Source organism: Copadichromis virginalis, unplaced genomic scaffold (genome assembly GCF_057382275.1).
Source record: "Copadichromis virginalis isolate Kocher_CV1m ecotype Utaka unplaced genomic scaffold, C_Virginalis_male_GT1.1 unmapped_scaffold_1, whole genome shotgun sequence".
NCBI lineage: Eukaryota > Metazoa > Chordata > Actinopteri > Cichliformes > Cichlidae > Copadichromis > Copadichromis virginalis.
Window position 1 is genome coordinate 8,470,271 of NW_028188589.1, and position 16,951 is coordinate 8,487,221.

The window sequence follows — 16,951 nt, forward strand, 5'->3', positions numbered from 1 at the left end:
GGAAAACAAAGTGAATGTGTGCACGCTACCATTGAAAGAACAGAGTTTTGGCTTTGCTCAGATCTGCTGTGGATTATCATCATTCATGTTCCTATAATACATGTAGAGCTGCAGACACATGACAGCATTCAGCTCCAATAGAGGCGGTTTATAACTAAAGTAATAGACATATTCAAGCACAGCATGAAACGCTCCTTGTTTTTGTAGAGAAGCTGATCAGGCTGTTTCTTTATTCCCTGAGACCAGCTGCACTGGATCATCAGCAGCTTGGATCTCCATCCTTTTTCACTCAGTCAAGTCTTTCCTTTTGTTGGCCGTTTCTCTGAAAACCAAAGTGTGTGATCACAGCTGAAAGAAGGGAGATTTTTAAGGTGCTTCAATTAGTGATGCTGGTGATCCATCAATTATAATAATATTGTATTATATTATAAATGTTAAAGTCACAATAGGTTACCATTGTCCTACAATCAGCTACGTTTTACTTTCTTGCTTCCAGCACATTTCAGAGCCTTTACTTTTTATTAGAGTATTTTTCAACACTAGTATCGGTGCTTCTACGTAAATAAATGCTGTGTGTACTTTTACCACCTGTGCTGACAGCTTTGCGTTGTTAAGAGGTGTGTTTTCTGGTACAAAGGGCATTCAGCCCCGGTATTTACACTCTCCAACATGGATATATGAAGAATGTGAAGGAGGAAGCTGAACGTCAGAGTGTGTGCCTGTGTGCAGCCCCACCACCCGACTGCAAATGATTGATGTAACAGGTGTAGGCTGCTGGGGCATTCCCATGATGCACTGGGTGTTTCTTCTTCACTCACTGTGTGTTAATAGACCTCTCTGCACTGAATCACACTTGTTGTTAATCTCTGGCTCCTGTGATGTTTGTAAAGTGTCCATGAAAAGCAGACACAGCAGTGATTTGCAGTCACTTGCGTCCATATTGAAGGTAAAATCCTACAGAGACGACAGATCGAACTCTGGAAACGTTCCTGCTTTTAAACACACGCTTGAAATTTGATGCCAGTGAGACGTTTGAAACAAGCAGGGAAACTGGTGTCACAAACAGCTCACAGCCAATGAGCTCTGCTCTTTGCAGCCTCCTTCAGGGGCCATCAGCGATTGGACGGATGCTTTCAGCTCTGCTCTCGGTGCTAACATTATTTCTGGATGTGTGTTTAAAGTCAGCTCTCTGTCATCACTGAGCTGTAGGCTGCAGCAGAGCATAGATGTATAATATTCATGAGTGTGTCACAGGATCACGTGGGTGGGCTGTCCCACTGTGACACACGTGCACTAACCTCACTCTGAGAGCAGGTAACTGGAAGTGTGAGCTGCAGTTTTAATGCTGACATCACAGACCAGTGAAGACGAACAACAGTGACATTTACTGAACACCTCTACGTTCCTGAATGCATCAATGTCACTGGTCTTTGAACGTCACACCACTGAGTCCTCCTAAACACAGCTCGGAGCGATGTTTCGTGTCCTGCTGTGACGCGCTGATGTTCAGATTTCACCAGTTTGAAGAGAACATCCAGTCACTGAGACGGCACCACCTGCTGTCTGAGGTCCAGGAGAAGAGCAGCAGCTGGAGCAGCTGACAGGTGGAGACGCTGGAGCTTGTTGTTGCTGTGTGAACAAATTGTAAGTTTGCTTTGTTTCCTCCTTGAACACTTTGACTGTTCCTGTGATGTTTGGACCTAAATGTTCAGCTCTTATTTCAGGACAAACTTTGATCACTCGTGTTTGAAGACAAATCCACATGATTGTAGATTATTGATCGCTGGAATCAAACAGTCTGATTTCTTCATAAACAAACTGTGTGTGTTTGTTTGTGTCCTGTTTAGTTTGTCCTCTTCTCCCTTAGTGCTGACAGGCCCTGTAAAACATGCAGTCTATTTATAGCTGAACCTGATCCTGTAGCTGGGCCCTGCAGTCAGTGCAGGCAGATATCTGAGACCTGATCAGGGGAAACACTGGATCCTGAAACACTGGCTGCTCAGCCCTGGAACCACAGCAGCTGTTTAAAGTTATTGAGTTTGACAGTAAAGTGAATGTAAATGTGAGACACTGTGTGCTCACAGCTAAAGGCTGCAGTCAGCTGTGTCAGAGCCTCTTTCACACAGCGATCCTTTAATAAACCCTCAGAGCTCCATGTTGATGAAGCAGTCATGTGTGAGCTTGTGTGCTGACATGTTGACAGAGTGACCTCAGAGCTTCTATTGAGCCATAATGGCTCCTTTAAGCTGGCTCTGCTCTGTCAGACGCTTTCCTCTTCTTCACTGTCTCATCAATCTGCTGCACTCTTCATCTCCTCTGGTCTCTCCTCCTCCTCCTCGTCTCTCTGCTGTCCTGGTTAGAAAAACAAACCAATCAAACTGTGTACAGATTATTTATCAATTTATTTTGAACATCAGCTCAAACTTAATCAAACACATCATTACTGCAGTCATCATCAGTCAGCGCTCTGCTGCTCGTTCCTGTTGGATTCTGTTTCCACTCAGGGATGTTTTTCACTCCGACACTCTTTAAATGCTCAGATCTGCAGCTTGTTTAATAGGACAACAAACTGTAACCAGTGAAATGTATGGAGAGAAATATGCCTCCAAAATGCTACCAATAGGTTCAACATGATCCATCAGTGTAAACTAATATTTATAATGTGTGCATTGGTTTGTGTGTAACCTCTGAGGACTCACAAATGCTGCTTTCAATCCAACACAAACACAAATCAGTCTGATCACATGTTTTACAAAAAGCTGAACAATGACTGATCAGCTCAGTTTGTCATGCTCACCTTCACTAACCTGATCGTTGTGTCTTTAAAAAGCTTCCTGTGGGTCAAAGGTCTAAACTTCACCAACATCTCTCTCCATCGTTTGCAGGCAGAGGAGACGTGCTGGCAAAGTTGAACCTTCATCAACATTTACACTTTGTTTTCTTCAGCTTTCACTGCTGCTGCCTAAAAACAAAGCAATGATACCAACGATGAAGAGCTCACTCTGGACTGATTGTTTGCTTCAGTATCATCTGTGACGTCGTGCTTTAGCTCTTTAACATGTTAAATACGTTTTCCTGTGAAACAGTAAATAAGTTGAATAACAGCACTGATATCAGGGACAGTCCAAAAGACTTTGGTGCAAAGCCACCATTGTTTTAGGAGCCAATGAACGCCTGTTTGTTGCAGATGAACTGGTCCTGCTGCTTCAGCTCTAAAGCTAAATGCTGCTAACTGCACATAATGTCCTCCTGTATATATTCACTTCATGTATATAATGTTCTGTCTCTTTGTGCACAGTCGAGGAGCGCGTCAGGATACATTTCTCTGCGTGTTGTGCTTGTATAACTGTGCACGTGACAAATCAAGAATCTTGAAAGGACAGTATAGGTGACCGCACTGATGCCTGTTCATAATTTCACCAAAGCTAATAAACTGTTGGCTAAATGTTCTTGTTGTCAGAGGTAAACAGAGGTGAGAGGAGCAGATAATAGGGATTAAAGATAATAATGTGTACTTTATTGATCCCCGTGGGGTAATTCCTCTCTGCATTTAACCCATTCACTCAGTGAAGCAGTGGGCAGCCGTTGGGCGCCCGGGGAGCAGTGTGTAGGGACGGTACCTTGCTCAAGGGTACCTCAGGGTAGCCGTTCAGTGAATTCGAATCCCTGGCCTTCCAATCATGGGGCGACCCCTCTACCTGCTGAGCTGTCCCTGCCGGTGAACTGCTGGAGAACTAAATGCTGCTAGTTGTCAGAGTATGAACTGTCTCGCTGGGTATACACTGTGATTTTTTCACTCGCCTTATTCAGCTTGTGCTCAAACTGCTCAAATAACTGAATCTCAGGGGTTAGAAGTTTGTAGGTCACGATGCAGGGTCTCACACTATACAGCCCTGATGCAAATAGATTTGATTTTCTTGTGATTGCTGATCAGGAGCCTGAGGTGTTAATTGCTTCTCATTACCCCATGTGTATTACACGATGCACAACACACGATGAAGGGCAAACTCGGGCCGATCCCCAAAACAGTCACACGAGTGAAAAATGGTCTCAAAATGGTCCAAAGATCACACAGTGTGGGTCAACTTAAGCAGTCAGCTCGGTCCTGGACATTGTTACTGACATAAAGCTGCTGTCTGCAGCCATGTTGGACCTGCTGCTTTGTAGAACTACAGTAATGGAGGATTTGGAATCAGAAAGGGTTTTATTGCCAAATGTTGAGCAGGTTTACAACATTAGGAAATTGCTGCGGTGCTTCAGTGCAAACATACTGTCAGACAACGCTTAAAGAAACATAAGAATAAGAATTAAGAGTGCTATGTAGAAAGATATATACATGAGTGCAGGTGGTGATCAGTGCCAAACATGGAATGATGCAGTGAACACAGCGTAGGGTCATGTGTTAGTGGCGGGGACAGTCATGTGGTTATTGTTCATGTGTCCGACAGCAGAGGGGAAGAAACTGTTCTTATGGCGAGAGGTTCTGGTGCGAATGGACCGGAGCCTCCTGCCTGAGGGGAGCAGGTCAAACAGACTGTGTCCAGGGTGAGAAGGGTCAGCTGAGATCCGAGCTGCACGCCGCAGTGTCCTGGAGGTATACAGGTCCTGCAGAGATGGGAGTCTGCAGCCAATCACCTTCTCAGCAGAGCGCACAACACGCTGCAGTCTCTGTTTGTCCCTGATAGTGGCTCCAGCGTACCACACGGTGATGGAGGAGGTGAGGATGGACTCGATGATTGCAGTGTAGAACTGCATCATCGTCCGTGTTGGCAGGTTGAATTTCTTCAGCTGCCTCAGGAAGTACATCCTCTGCTGGGCTTTCTTAATGACGGAGGTGATGGTGGGCTCCCACTTCAGGTCCTGGGTGATGGTGGTACCCAGGAAGCGGAATGAGTCCACAGAGGTGATGGGGGTGTCAGACAGGATGATGGGGGGGAGTGGGGCTGTGTGCTTCCTGAAGTCCACAATAATCTCCACTGTCTTCTGGGCATTCAGCACCAGGTTGTTGTGGCTGCACCAGGATCAGGCAGACTCATCTGGGTAAGCTTGCCTTGGAGATGGTCTGGAAGGATGGTGTTGAAGGCAGAGCTGAAGTCCACAAACAGGATCCTGGCGTAGGTTCCTGGGGAGTCCAGATGCTGCAGGAGGCTGAACTCAGCTCTGTGACACTTTTTGTAGTGAACTGATGAAAGCTGCGTCTCAGATGTTAGTCCAACACATTGGACACGACCTCTGCAGCTCTCAGCTGATGTGCACATGAATGATTTGTGTTTCCTCTGCAGGTAGAAAGTGTGTGTGAGCTGATGTGAATTGAGCAGCATGGATCAGTGTGAGGACAGAGAGGAGGGAGTCCCTCCCTCTAAAAGCACTCTGTGTGGGGAACATGAGAGCCAGACCAAAGCTCAGAGGTGAGATGACCATCTCTAACTGTCCATGACTCTTCTCCATGTCACAGCTCAGCACTCACATCACTGCTGCATCATTATTCACAGGAACCAGCCTGGACCTCCACCCAGCTCTGTGTCTGCTGCAGAGAGGTGAGCTGTTAGCAACATGAACTCTTTGATGTCAGTTTATCTGATTTAAATGAACTGTTTGATGTTTCCTGGTCTCTAAACTGCATCTCAAAGGAAGTCACTGAACCTTTATTCCTTATTTCTATCAAACATGTCCAACATTTAAACTCCTGCTGCTCACAGTGGGACCATCAATAGTCCTGCACAGTGTAAATGACCCCTGGGTGGCGCTCTGTTCTTACACTGTGAAACACTACTTTGGAGTTTCCTTCTGCTCATTCTCAAAACACATTTTTCTTCTCTGACAGGATCCATGGGAGACCTGCTGGACCTGAACCTGGACCCAGCTGTGTGTCCTTACAGAGTGACAAGTCTTTAGATCGTCTCATTGATTTTAAAGTCCAGCCTGTGTCTGATGCAGAGAGGTAGCACAGATAGATAGCACTGGCTAACAAACAGCCATTATAATTCATCACACACTGAGAATAACAGACAAATCAACAATACATCTCTTCTTCTAATTAATGGCTAATTAATACTGAACACAGTGTAAAAGATTCAGTAAGCCACATCAGTGTCTACTGTCTATCTACTGTTTGCTATCATAGCCAAGTGGCTAACAAAGGTAAACAGCAGGTTTCCCTACTAATGAATGTTATCCTGTTATAACTGCCATCATCCCAAGTCACATCTGCTTACATTTATCTTTCACTTGCTCCTCCTCTTCTTTTCTCTTTTTTCTAAACTGAGAGCCTGATGACCTTTGACCTTTTCTTGTCCATCTTCCATTGGTTTTAATTTTGCACTCCAGTATGAACACCCATCCCCCAACCTGAGAATCACCACAACATAACCTAACAGACCGACACCTTAGTGCAAAGATGTGGTTTGTTTAGGGTTTCTCTTCTTTCTGGGACTCCAGGTGCACCGAGGGCCGTCGCGCTCACTTTTCACGTATATGTGTGTGATAGAGTATAGAAAACACATCGGGGCAAATTACTAGTCTGTATCATGATATCTTCAGTTTCTGTGTTTGTTGATTTGTTTTTATTTTGTTTTATCGTGTGAGTTGTGAGCAGCGGTCCATGTCGCTCGTATCAAAAACCGCCACTGTACACAGGAGATGCAAGGAAACTGAGCCATGATTAACACTAAATCAAAGAATATTAATTAACCCACAAAACACATGAGCACTGGGTCAGAGATCCAGGACCATAACAATTACTTTCTGTTTAACACATTTTTGGGGCGTTCTTATTTTACATCACTACAAGCCGCCAAACAGCTAAGCCTCAATAGAAACGCATGAAAAGCAGCCTCTTCTTCTCACCAGCAGATGTCACATTAGAAGAGATGACATATGCCAAACTCGTGGGTTTAAAGTGGGACAGTGAATGACTGCAGGTGTCCATAAGTTGCAGTTGTGGTACTTTAGCATCTAGCTAGCCTACTGAAGAGGAGAATAAAGGGAAAATCATTTTTAAAGTGCCAGGTCATTTCAAATGCAGCAACATCCTGCAAAAAAACTGAGGCAGACTAACTGTGCTTTGATTCAAGCTGAGTACAATCAGAATTAAAAAGCTTGTATTTCCATCTACTGATATTTAATTATTATATTAATATAAGGTTCAGTGAGCTTTGGACAAAAGCAGGTGGTAGAAACGAGTTAGTTTTACTTTCTTACTTTGAGTATATTTCAGAACCTGTACTTTTTACTTTTAGTTTAGTAAAGGAACTGAATTAGTACTTCAACTGTTACTGGACTCACAGCTGGACCAACGAGGCCCTGAGTGAGGCCGCTGTACATGATGTGAAACAGATGTTTCTGCCACAAACAGAAATGTGCTGTGAATATTTCGTTTGTAAGGACGTTTCTTTATCTGATCGCTCTGCTGTCGCTTTGATTTTAAAAGAGAAAAACATTTTTTCCATTAGTCCTGGATGTTTGTTCTGTAGCCTCGGATCGAAAGTTAAACTTACACATTCAACACGTTGCGTGAAAACGACATGAAATTCTGAATTTTACGGATCCGAAATGACCATGTAACCTAGAAACAGCATGTTTTTATGGAAAATTTCTCCTCAGAAACTGGACTGTGAAAAGAAAATGACACAAAGCGATGATGAGCTGGTCCTCATGTTCCTGGACGAGAAAAGAAAGAAAGAGATTCTGGTTCTCAGAGCAGCAGCAGGGACAATGTCAGGGTTACATCCAGGAGTTAAAGCTCTGGCTCATGTTTCAGGATGTGAGGGAGGAGTTTAGTTTAGTTTGAACTCTTGTTAGCAGAGTTGGGATCACATATGAGGAGGCAGAGGAATCTTTCAGACCACTGAGTGAGCCGGAGCAGCTCTGACCGATCTGACCAATCAGTGATCTAATGGGTCAGATCAAAAAAATCAAGCTTGGTTAAAAAGATATAAAATGAACCTTTCAGAGCATTTTGTGTGATTTTTATGGAGAAAATCTGCCTCAAAAGTGTGATGGCTGCGTGTGCTGTTATAAACCAAGATTTAAAAATGTGTGCAGTTGTAACAGCTGTATGGTATTATTCCACTCGTCGCAAATCTCAGTGAGTCAGAGCCTGAAGGAGCTCTAAGTTCATCCTTGTTTCCTCAGACTGTTTGAATTCAGTGTGTCAGAGAAACAGAAACATGGAGGTGTGTTCATGGAAGCGTCTGATCCCTGATGTCAGAGAAACTTTACATAATTCAGCAGAGCTGATTCGGAGCTGAGATCTGCATCAACATGAACGTTACATGTTAAACTAGGACAGTCACAGATATCATGTGTGAACTTCATGTGATCCTAAATGGTATGAGTGACCATAAAAGAGCTTTAATTCAAACTGAGGTCGCAGTTTACAGAGAGCTGACTGTAGCAGACTCATTGCTGTTCCTAATGTTCTGTCAGTTTCTTGCTTTTTGTGTTTTGTTGTTGGAAGGTCTTAAATGTCAGAGCCAGCAGGTGAGATCAGGTTTCTGTGATCTCAGATATGGATCATATGACCTGGTTTCTAGGTCACATGGCAGGTCAGAGGTCAGCGACTGTAACTCGGTTACTCCTGTTAATGTGAACTCACTGAGTGTTTGTGGTTTCCCTCTCAGACTGGCTGAAGTCCACAAGAAGATGATGATGGAGGAAGAGGAGGACAGAGCAGAGTCTGCAGGGTCCAGCTGTCCGTCTGTGAGGAGTGACCGGTCCAAAGGTGAAAATCCACACTTCAGTGGTGAACCTGGAGCAACGAGGTCAGAGAGCTGTGATGACTCCTTTACATGTTTGTGTTTCCTGGATAAATATGACCTGAAACATCCTCAGATTGTTACAAAGATTCATTAAAAAGAAAACAATGAAAGAGAAAAGATCCAAATGTTCGACTTGGTCATTTGCTGTTTGAGGACAGTGATGCTCATATCTGTGGGGAAAGTGTGACCTGAGTGGGTTCATGTTTGTCTTTAAAGAACAGAGCTGCTCTGATTCTCTTTGTGTCTGATCTGTTAAACAGTCTGAGAGGTCACACAGAGACCCAGCAGCTAAAGCCTGGATCATACTGGCTGCTGTTACTCCATCAGGACAACACTGAACCACAGTGGTGTGGATGTAGTGGATAAATCCCACCATACTGATGCTCAGAGTTAACCACAGGGAACAAAACCAGATGTTACCTTCAGATTGTGACCTTTGGAGTGGACGATGCAGATTTCAATAGAGAATAAATGTTGTTGTTTTTCAGCTGTGAAGAAAGAATCTAATTTTCTGAACTTAAGAATTTATGATGCTGGAAACAACATGGAGACTATAACACAACATTTCCACTGTGTTCATAGAATGAATGTAAAACTGTCAGACATTCATTAAATATGCAAAATGTCTACAGAAGCATCAGAGGGTCAGACGTGAAGCACTCAGTGATTTTGATCAAATGACTCATCAGTTATTGATCTGTACTACACTGATCTACCACGTTAGTAAAGCTGGTGTTCTGGTGGTGGAGGGAGACCTCGGATCATGTTCTGGTTTTGGAGCAGTGATCTGCTGATGGTTCAGTTTAATGAGCTTCTTCAAAATCATCCCTGACATCACCACTGAAAGGACGTCCATGAAAACAGACTGAAAATTACTGATATGTTCACAATCTGAGAGTTTAAAACTTGACAGACTTGATTCAGATGAAGTTATTTGAGCAGAAACTCCTGGATCTTTATCCTGTGTTGATCTGATCCTTCATGGTTCCTCCACAGAGTGGACCAGCAGAGCTCAGAGGTTCCCAGTGGTCAGTCTGCCCAGCAGCATCAAACACAGCTGGACTCCATATTTATGGTCTGTACATGTACAACAACTACTGTTACATCTGTTCTGTTCACAGTCATCTCCATGCTGCTCTTTGTAGACCAGTGGATCGTCAGTGTGTCCAACATGGATCTGATGTTTGGCTCCATGATTTCAGTCTGATTGGCTCATTCATAAATATTCTGTTCCAGCTGCTGGAGGACAACATCATCACTTTTGTGAAGAACGAGCTGAAGAAGATCCAGAAGGTTCTGAGTCCAGGTTACCCAGAATGCTTAGAGAGTCAGAGGAGCAGCAGCAGAGAGGCTTTTGTGAAGATCACAGTGGACTTCCTGAGGAGAATGAAGCAGGAGGAGCTGGCTGACCGTCTGCAGAGCAGTAAGAGGATTTCTGTAAAGATTTAAGCTGCTGGATAAATGAACATTTTCCAGAGATGGAAGATGGAGCAACATGTTTTAAAGATTAGTTCTTTTTGGAATTGAGTGTTTATTTTTCTTCTCATTCAGAACTTCAAGCTGCAGTTTGTCATCGTAACCTTAAATCTGCTCTGAAGAAGAAGTTCCAGTGTGTGTTTGAGGGCATCGCTAAAGCAGGAAACCCAGCCCTCCTGAATCAGATCTACACAGAGCTCTACATCACAGAGGGAGGGACTGCAGAGGTCAATGATGAACATGAGGTCAGACAGATTGAAACAGCATCCAGGAAACCAGACAGACCAGAAACAACAATCAGACAAGAAGACATCTTTAAAGCCTCACCTGGAAGAGACGAACCAATCAGAACAGTGCTGACAAAGGGAGTGGCTGGCATTGGGAAAACAGTCTTAACACAGAAATACAGCCTGGACTGGGCTGAAGACAAAGCCAACCAGGACATCCAGTTCATATTTCCATTCACTTTCAGAGAGCTGAATGTGCTGAAAGAGGAAAAGTTCAGCTTGGTGGGACTTGTTCATCACTTCTTTACTGAAACCAAAGAAGCAGGAATCTGCAGCTTTGAAGACGTCCAGGTTGTGTTCATCTTTGATGGTCTGGATGAGTGTCGACTTCCTCTGGACTTCCACAAAACTACAATCCTAACTGACCCTAGAAAGTCCACCTCAGTGGATGTGCTGCTGATAAACCTCATCAGGGGGGAACTGCTTCCCTCTGCTCGCCTCTGGATAACCACACGACCTGCAGCAGCCAATCAGATCCCTCCTGACTGTGTTGGCATGGTGACAGAGGTCAGAGGGTTCACTGACCCAAAGAAGGAGGAGTACTTCAGGAAGAGATTCAGAGATGAGGAGCAGGCCAGCAGCATCATCTTCCACATCAAGATATCACAAAGCCTCCACATAATGTGTCACATCCCAGTCTTCTGCTGGATCACTGCTACAGTTCTGGAGGATGTGCTGGAAACCAGAGAGGGAGGAGAGCTGCCCAAGACCCTGACTGAGATGTACATCCACTTCCTGGTGGTTCAGGCCAAAGTGAAGAAGGTCAAGTATGATGGAGGAGCTGAGACAGATCCACACTGGAGTCCAGAGAGCAGGAAGATGATGGAGTCTCTGGGAAAACTGGCTTTTGTTCAGCTGCAGAAAGGAAACCTGATCTTCTATGAATCAGACCTGACAGAGTGTGGCATCGATATCAGAGCAGCCTCAGTGTACTCAGGAGTGTTCACACAGATCTTTAAAGAGGAGAGAGGACTGTACCAGGACAAGGTGTTCTGCTTCATCCATCTGAGTGTTCAGGAGTTTCTGGCTGCTCTTCATGTCCATCTGACCTTCATCAACTCTGGACTCAATCTGCTGGAACAACAACAGAGAATCTCGATGTTGTCTAAGTTACTTAGCAAACCAAACCTACAATCTCTCCACCAGAGTGCTGTGAACAAGGCCTTACAGAGTCCAAATGGACACCTGGACTTGTTCCTCCGCTTCCTCCTGGGTCTTTCACTGCAGACCAATCAGACTCTCCTACGAGGTCTGCTGACACAGACAGGAAGTAGCTCTCAGACCAATAAGAAAACAGTCCAGTACATCAAGGAGAAGCTCAGTGAGAATCTGTCTGCAGAGAAAAGCATCAATCTGTTCCACTGTCTGAATGAACTGAATCATCGTTCTCTAGTGGAGGAGATCCAACAGTCCCTGAGATCAGGAAGTCTCTCCACAGATAAACTGTCTCCTGCTCAGTGGTCAGCTCTGGTCTTCATCTTACTGTCATCAGAAGAAGATCTGGATGTGTTTGACCTGAAGAAATACTCTGCTTCAGAGGAGGCTCTTCTGAGGCTGCTGCCAGTGGTCAAAGCCTCCAACAAAGCTCTGTGAGTACATTTGTACTCATGTCTTTACTTTTAACATCCAACTGTGTCAGTAATTTATTTCACCAGGTTTTCGGTCTTTGTGTGAATTTGTATCCTAAAGTTTTGGGATTTCTCCAATACAACTGTGACCTCTTTGATGCCTCCAGAACTCGGTGTACTCGAGACGCTGGATTCACCATAAACTCTGATCATCACTGCTGCTGTTATGTTATCAGTCTTTGTTTAAACACTTAGGCTGCATGTGCCTGATGTTGTGATACTTTATATTCACATGCATGCTCCTAGATACATTTCTACTGCAGGTCTATTTTTAGTCACAAATGTTGGTGAAACACTTGCTTTTACATGCATGGTGGGTCCTGCATTAAAGAAAGCATTTGAATTACTCAGTGAATCCTGGCAGGAAGAGAAACATCCTTAGTTCCACTTTAAACTAAACTCTGCTTCGGTCTTCCACAGTGTGTTTGTTGTTTCTTTGTTGTTGTTGGCCTGCTCTCTCCTCTCACTCCAATCTGGTTGCAGCAGATGTTTGTCCCTCCCTGAACCTGCAGACTTGGATGCAGCACCTCAGTTCATCTTCAGTCTGAAACCAGCTGTTTTAGCTATATCCCCTCAAGCACACCTTCCCTGGTCATCTCTGCTGTGGTTGCTATAAAATGTAATCTTGAGTAAAAAAAAGTAAAAAAAAAACCTCAAGTCCGACTTGATGCCATTTATTGGCAGCATGGTGCCTGTTTGATGATAAACTGCAGCACAGTCTAAAGAAAACCTTCTGACTTTATTGACTTTATGCATGTATATATTCTTCCTGTTCACCTTGGACACACAGCAGCTCTCTGTTTGTTGTGATTGGATCTAGAACACAATTCAGATCAGCCAACATATCCTAATCTAGATGATTTTTAAGGTGGTATCTGGGACGAAATGTTAAAAATCAGCTTGGATGGCCTGTACTGTATGATGGCCTTGGTTGCACCACATTGATAGCCATGCAGGGGGGTTCACTACTTGTGCAAGAAGACCGAGGAGTGAGCCACCCTTGGTCAAAGCTTGGTCATTCAAGCTCACTGTTTTCCCCTTGTTGGTTGATGATAAGTATTTTTTTTACCTGGCTTATAGTCATCATTGTCTTCAAATTAACTCACACACTGCCGACTGCTGTACCTTACCTGGCTGAGCAGGTGACCCATGCACTGAAGTTTAGAGTCGTGACTCCAGGGCCTGGTTTGAGTCTGCCCAAGACCATTTCCTGTGTTTTATTCTCCTCACTTCTCCCTCCCTTCCTGTCTTCTCTGTCCTATACAGTGAAGACAAAAGGCCTCAAGTTGTGAAAACTCTTCCCCTTCATCATCTTCCATCTCTCTCATCTAAAATCACCAGTATTCTCTGAGTAGAGAATCTTTTCACAATCTTGAATGATACGGATCCAAGTGGGTAAAGTTAGTTATTCGTTGTGTTCCTATTTGCAGCTGGGATAGATTGTGAAAAACTCTCAGCTGCCAATATTACATCCAGTTTAGAAGAAAAACATTGAGTGAAGTGTTTGTTTCATCATCCTTCACAATTCATCAACCAGGTGTCACAAACTACAGCAGGACAGTACAAAGCATGTCATACTGGATGGCTGCAACAACCAGAGTTTTACCTACCTTTGGTATTTCTTGCTTAGGATGGGAAGGAACAGTCTCAACACCGTCTGTTATCAGGGTGAGATTTGTTATGTTCAGCTCCAGCCTTGAGACCACAGCTGGCGCCGGTATGTTAGCCGCATGAAATGATGGTGGTTTTCTTTGGTGCGAACAACTGCATGTCAATTTCACAGCTGATCTCACAGTCCGTCACTCGTCTCTCAATCTCCCGTTGGAGAGCCACGAGCTTCTCCGAGAGGTTATCAGTTTTGCGCTCAAAGAGCAAAGTCTGAGAACTCACGACCGCCATGAGCTTCTTCAAGATCTTATCCGTGCTGCGTTCAATGAGCCCATTTTGAGAAGTTACGACCCGTCCCATTGTTTCAGTCACAGCGGGCAGCCTTGTGGGGTTTTGAACAGCTGATTCCGCTTTCTTTAATCTTCAATAAGCCAGGGCCAAGCCAGGTCAGATCAGCAAGAACCCTTTGCTGCTGTGAATGTCCGTGCTGCTATATTTCAGTATCAGGCTCTAAATGTACAAATGGATCTGAGAAGATTTCCAATCATGTTTCTACTAGATTTACAGTTTGTTTTCATGTCTTCTGACTCAGATGGTGGAGCAGGTGGAGCTTACAAGGAGTAAGTGCTGATATAGAAGAAGAGTTGTGTTTTAATGAAGCTATTTAGTTAACCAATAATTGTATTGCATGCTGGAATTAAAAAAATGTTTCATTTGACTGATTTAATTAATTTGTTTGTTTGTTTTCTTCCAGACTGAGTGGCTGTAACCTCTCAGAGAGAAGCTGTGATGCTCTGTCCTCAGTTCTCAACTCCCAGTCCTCTAGTCTGAAAGAGCTGGACCTGAGTAACAATGACCTGCGGGATTCAAGGGTGAAGCTTCTGACTGCTGCACTGCAGAGTCCACATTGTACACTGGAAACTCTCAGGTCAGGATCCAAACATATCATTAAATGATATTATTGTATAAACAACCAAGCTTTATAGAATTGGCAGGTGAACTTTTCTTTATCTTTGGATTGCTTAGGAGATTCTTAATTACTGTCTGAACATTTTTTTTACAGTCACATATTTTGTTTTAATGGTAAAACAGAATTATTGTTCAGTTCAATGAGCAGGTAGCTGTGAGATTCATAATAATGAGGTATATTTGTATTAAAGATGACTAAACTTGAACAGTAGCTGTGTGAGTTACTTTGTTTACTCATGTGTGCTGATGTTGTGAGTATTTTAAAGCTAAAGTAAACTTGTAATGAGTTTAATAGAGTTTCTGAAGTAAGTGTACTTGGAGATATGTCTGTGTTTACTAAAGTACAGGAGCAGGAGGCTGTGTGTAGCATAGAGGAACCCAGACCTCAGCTTTGTCTCCTGGTTTCTGTTGCTGCTGTTACAGTTTCCCCTCATCGTTCCCTTCAACAGTCTCCTCACTGTAACAAATCAAAGTGTTACTGTATAGATTCACGTCTGAATGTTCCCATGTGCTATTAAAACTGAAAGCGATGTTTCATACACCCACGTGGTTCAGTCACACAGTAACTGATGGTAAATAATGTTTGTGTTGAGCACATCGTACAGGTCAGCTGCTCCACACAGATCTCAGGTTTACATGCTGGAACAGTTTGTGATCATGAAGGACAAACCTCACTTCCTCTTTGTTTCATACAGATGTGACATGAACAATAACACATTCATGAAATCCTTTTAGGAACACAAACACTATTGTAGCTGGAGAATATATTTGAATGTATGATAATGTAGGGTATCAGAAACAACAGTAATAACTAACCACCACCTCACCATTTGGGTTGGTAGCTGCATGTTGATTGATGAAGTCATTTTCTTCTTCCTCCATTTCTACCTTATTAACATCAGATTAAAAGCTGCACAGAGACAGGCACTGGACATGTTTAGCCTAGCTTAGTACAAGGACTGGACATGGGGGAAACGGCTCTCATCACTGGATCAAAACATGAAAACAAATCTGAAGTAAAGTTTTGTTGAAGTGAACTGTGGTGGTGCCCAATGTTCCCTCTAAGCTGCACGCGTGCGCAATTGCGCGCTGCTGGCACGTCTCTGCACAAAGAAAATCTGTGTTGCACACAAAAAAAAAATCAAATCTCAATTGAAATTAAAATGAATAAGTTAACAATTATGTTTTGCAGTGTTAGTCAGTAAGTGACCGGCTGCTCCTGTATGGGATTAGAACGATGCAGCCTTATCCCATAGTCCAGCCAATAATGCGATTCACATTCGTATATACGCAGCTAATCAACGTGGTTGACAGGCTATGACGGCGTCCTTATGTGCCGACACCGGTGTCTTAGCTCGCAAAGCGGCTGATGTGGAGTGAAGCCACGTTAATGACAACATGTACAACCTTTGGAGATGTGAGCAGGACAGACGGAACAGCTGACGGACAAAGTGTGGACTTTATACCAGTTTTTAAATTGTGTTGATCGGCCACGTAAAACCAGAGTTATGACAAAAATATCTGCAATGTTTGGTTTTCTTCCTGAATAGTATTGTTGTTTATAACAGCGATAGTATTCAGTATTTATTGCAACAAACTTTGTTGTTTGCAAAACTCAGTAACGTTTTTGAAGAAGTAACTATATAATTAATTGCCCAACATTGGTTATTATTTACTGTATTTTGCAGACAGAGTTACAGGACTCTCTAGCAGACCACAGACTCGTAATACAAGTCAGAGCTTTATTTAAAAAAAAAAAAGAAAAAGAAAGAAAGTTGTGTTTTCAAAATTAGAGTTCAAGTTATTTTTACTTCCAATAGTGTTAACATACTACACAGGTTATCAAAAAGATTTTTTTAAAATTTTCATTGTAAGTGTGCTAAAACACGCACACATCTGCTGTTGCTCACAGTGGTCCAAGGGACGCTCAGGGAGTTTGTGTGTTTGCTCAGACACATGAAACATTACAGGGAACAATGGCTGTGACTGACAGGGAAAAGGGGAATGATAAGACTTACTGTAAATATAATTATGTATGTATTGAAAAAGAAACAACTAAAATGTTCCAGCTGAAAAAATGAAATCAGTTTCAGTTTATGATCAATAAAGTATTCTGATTCTGATTGATCTCTGTTTGTTTTCTTTACAATTCCAACCTTTTATATAACCTTCAAGTCTTTGTCCGGTTTTTATGAGAAATGTACGACTTTAATGTGAAACATTC

At 43.2% G+C, this 16,951-nt stretch overlaps 1 protein-coding gene across 1 annotated transcript in view; it reads left to right on the forward strand.

Moving 5' to 3' along the window:
* The first annotated feature begins 1,205 nt into the window (after positions 1-1,205).
* The window catches only part of LOC146679751 (NACHT, LRR and PYD domains-containing protein 3-like), a 37,780-nt gene continuing 22,034 nt past the window's right edge, over positions 1,206-16,951 (forward strand). Inside the window, exons 1-8 of the mRNA XM_085450167.1 lie at positions 1,206-1,644; positions 5,283-5,408; positions 5,493-5,537; positions 5,825-5,941; positions 9,756-9,834; positions 9,996-10,182; positions 10,311-12,111; positions 14,513-14,686. Of these exons, the coding sequence (XP_085306293.1) occupies positions 5,320-5,408; positions 5,493-5,537; positions 5,825-5,941; positions 9,756-9,834; positions 9,996-10,182; positions 10,311-12,111; positions 14,513-14,686 (2,492 nt within the window). The 5' untranslated portion in view covers positions 1,206-1,644; positions 5,283-5,319. The remainder of the gene's footprint in view (positions 1,645-5,282; positions 5,409-5,492; positions 5,538-5,824; positions 5,942-9,755; positions 9,835-9,995; positions 10,183-10,310; positions 12,112-14,512; positions 14,687-16,951) is intronic.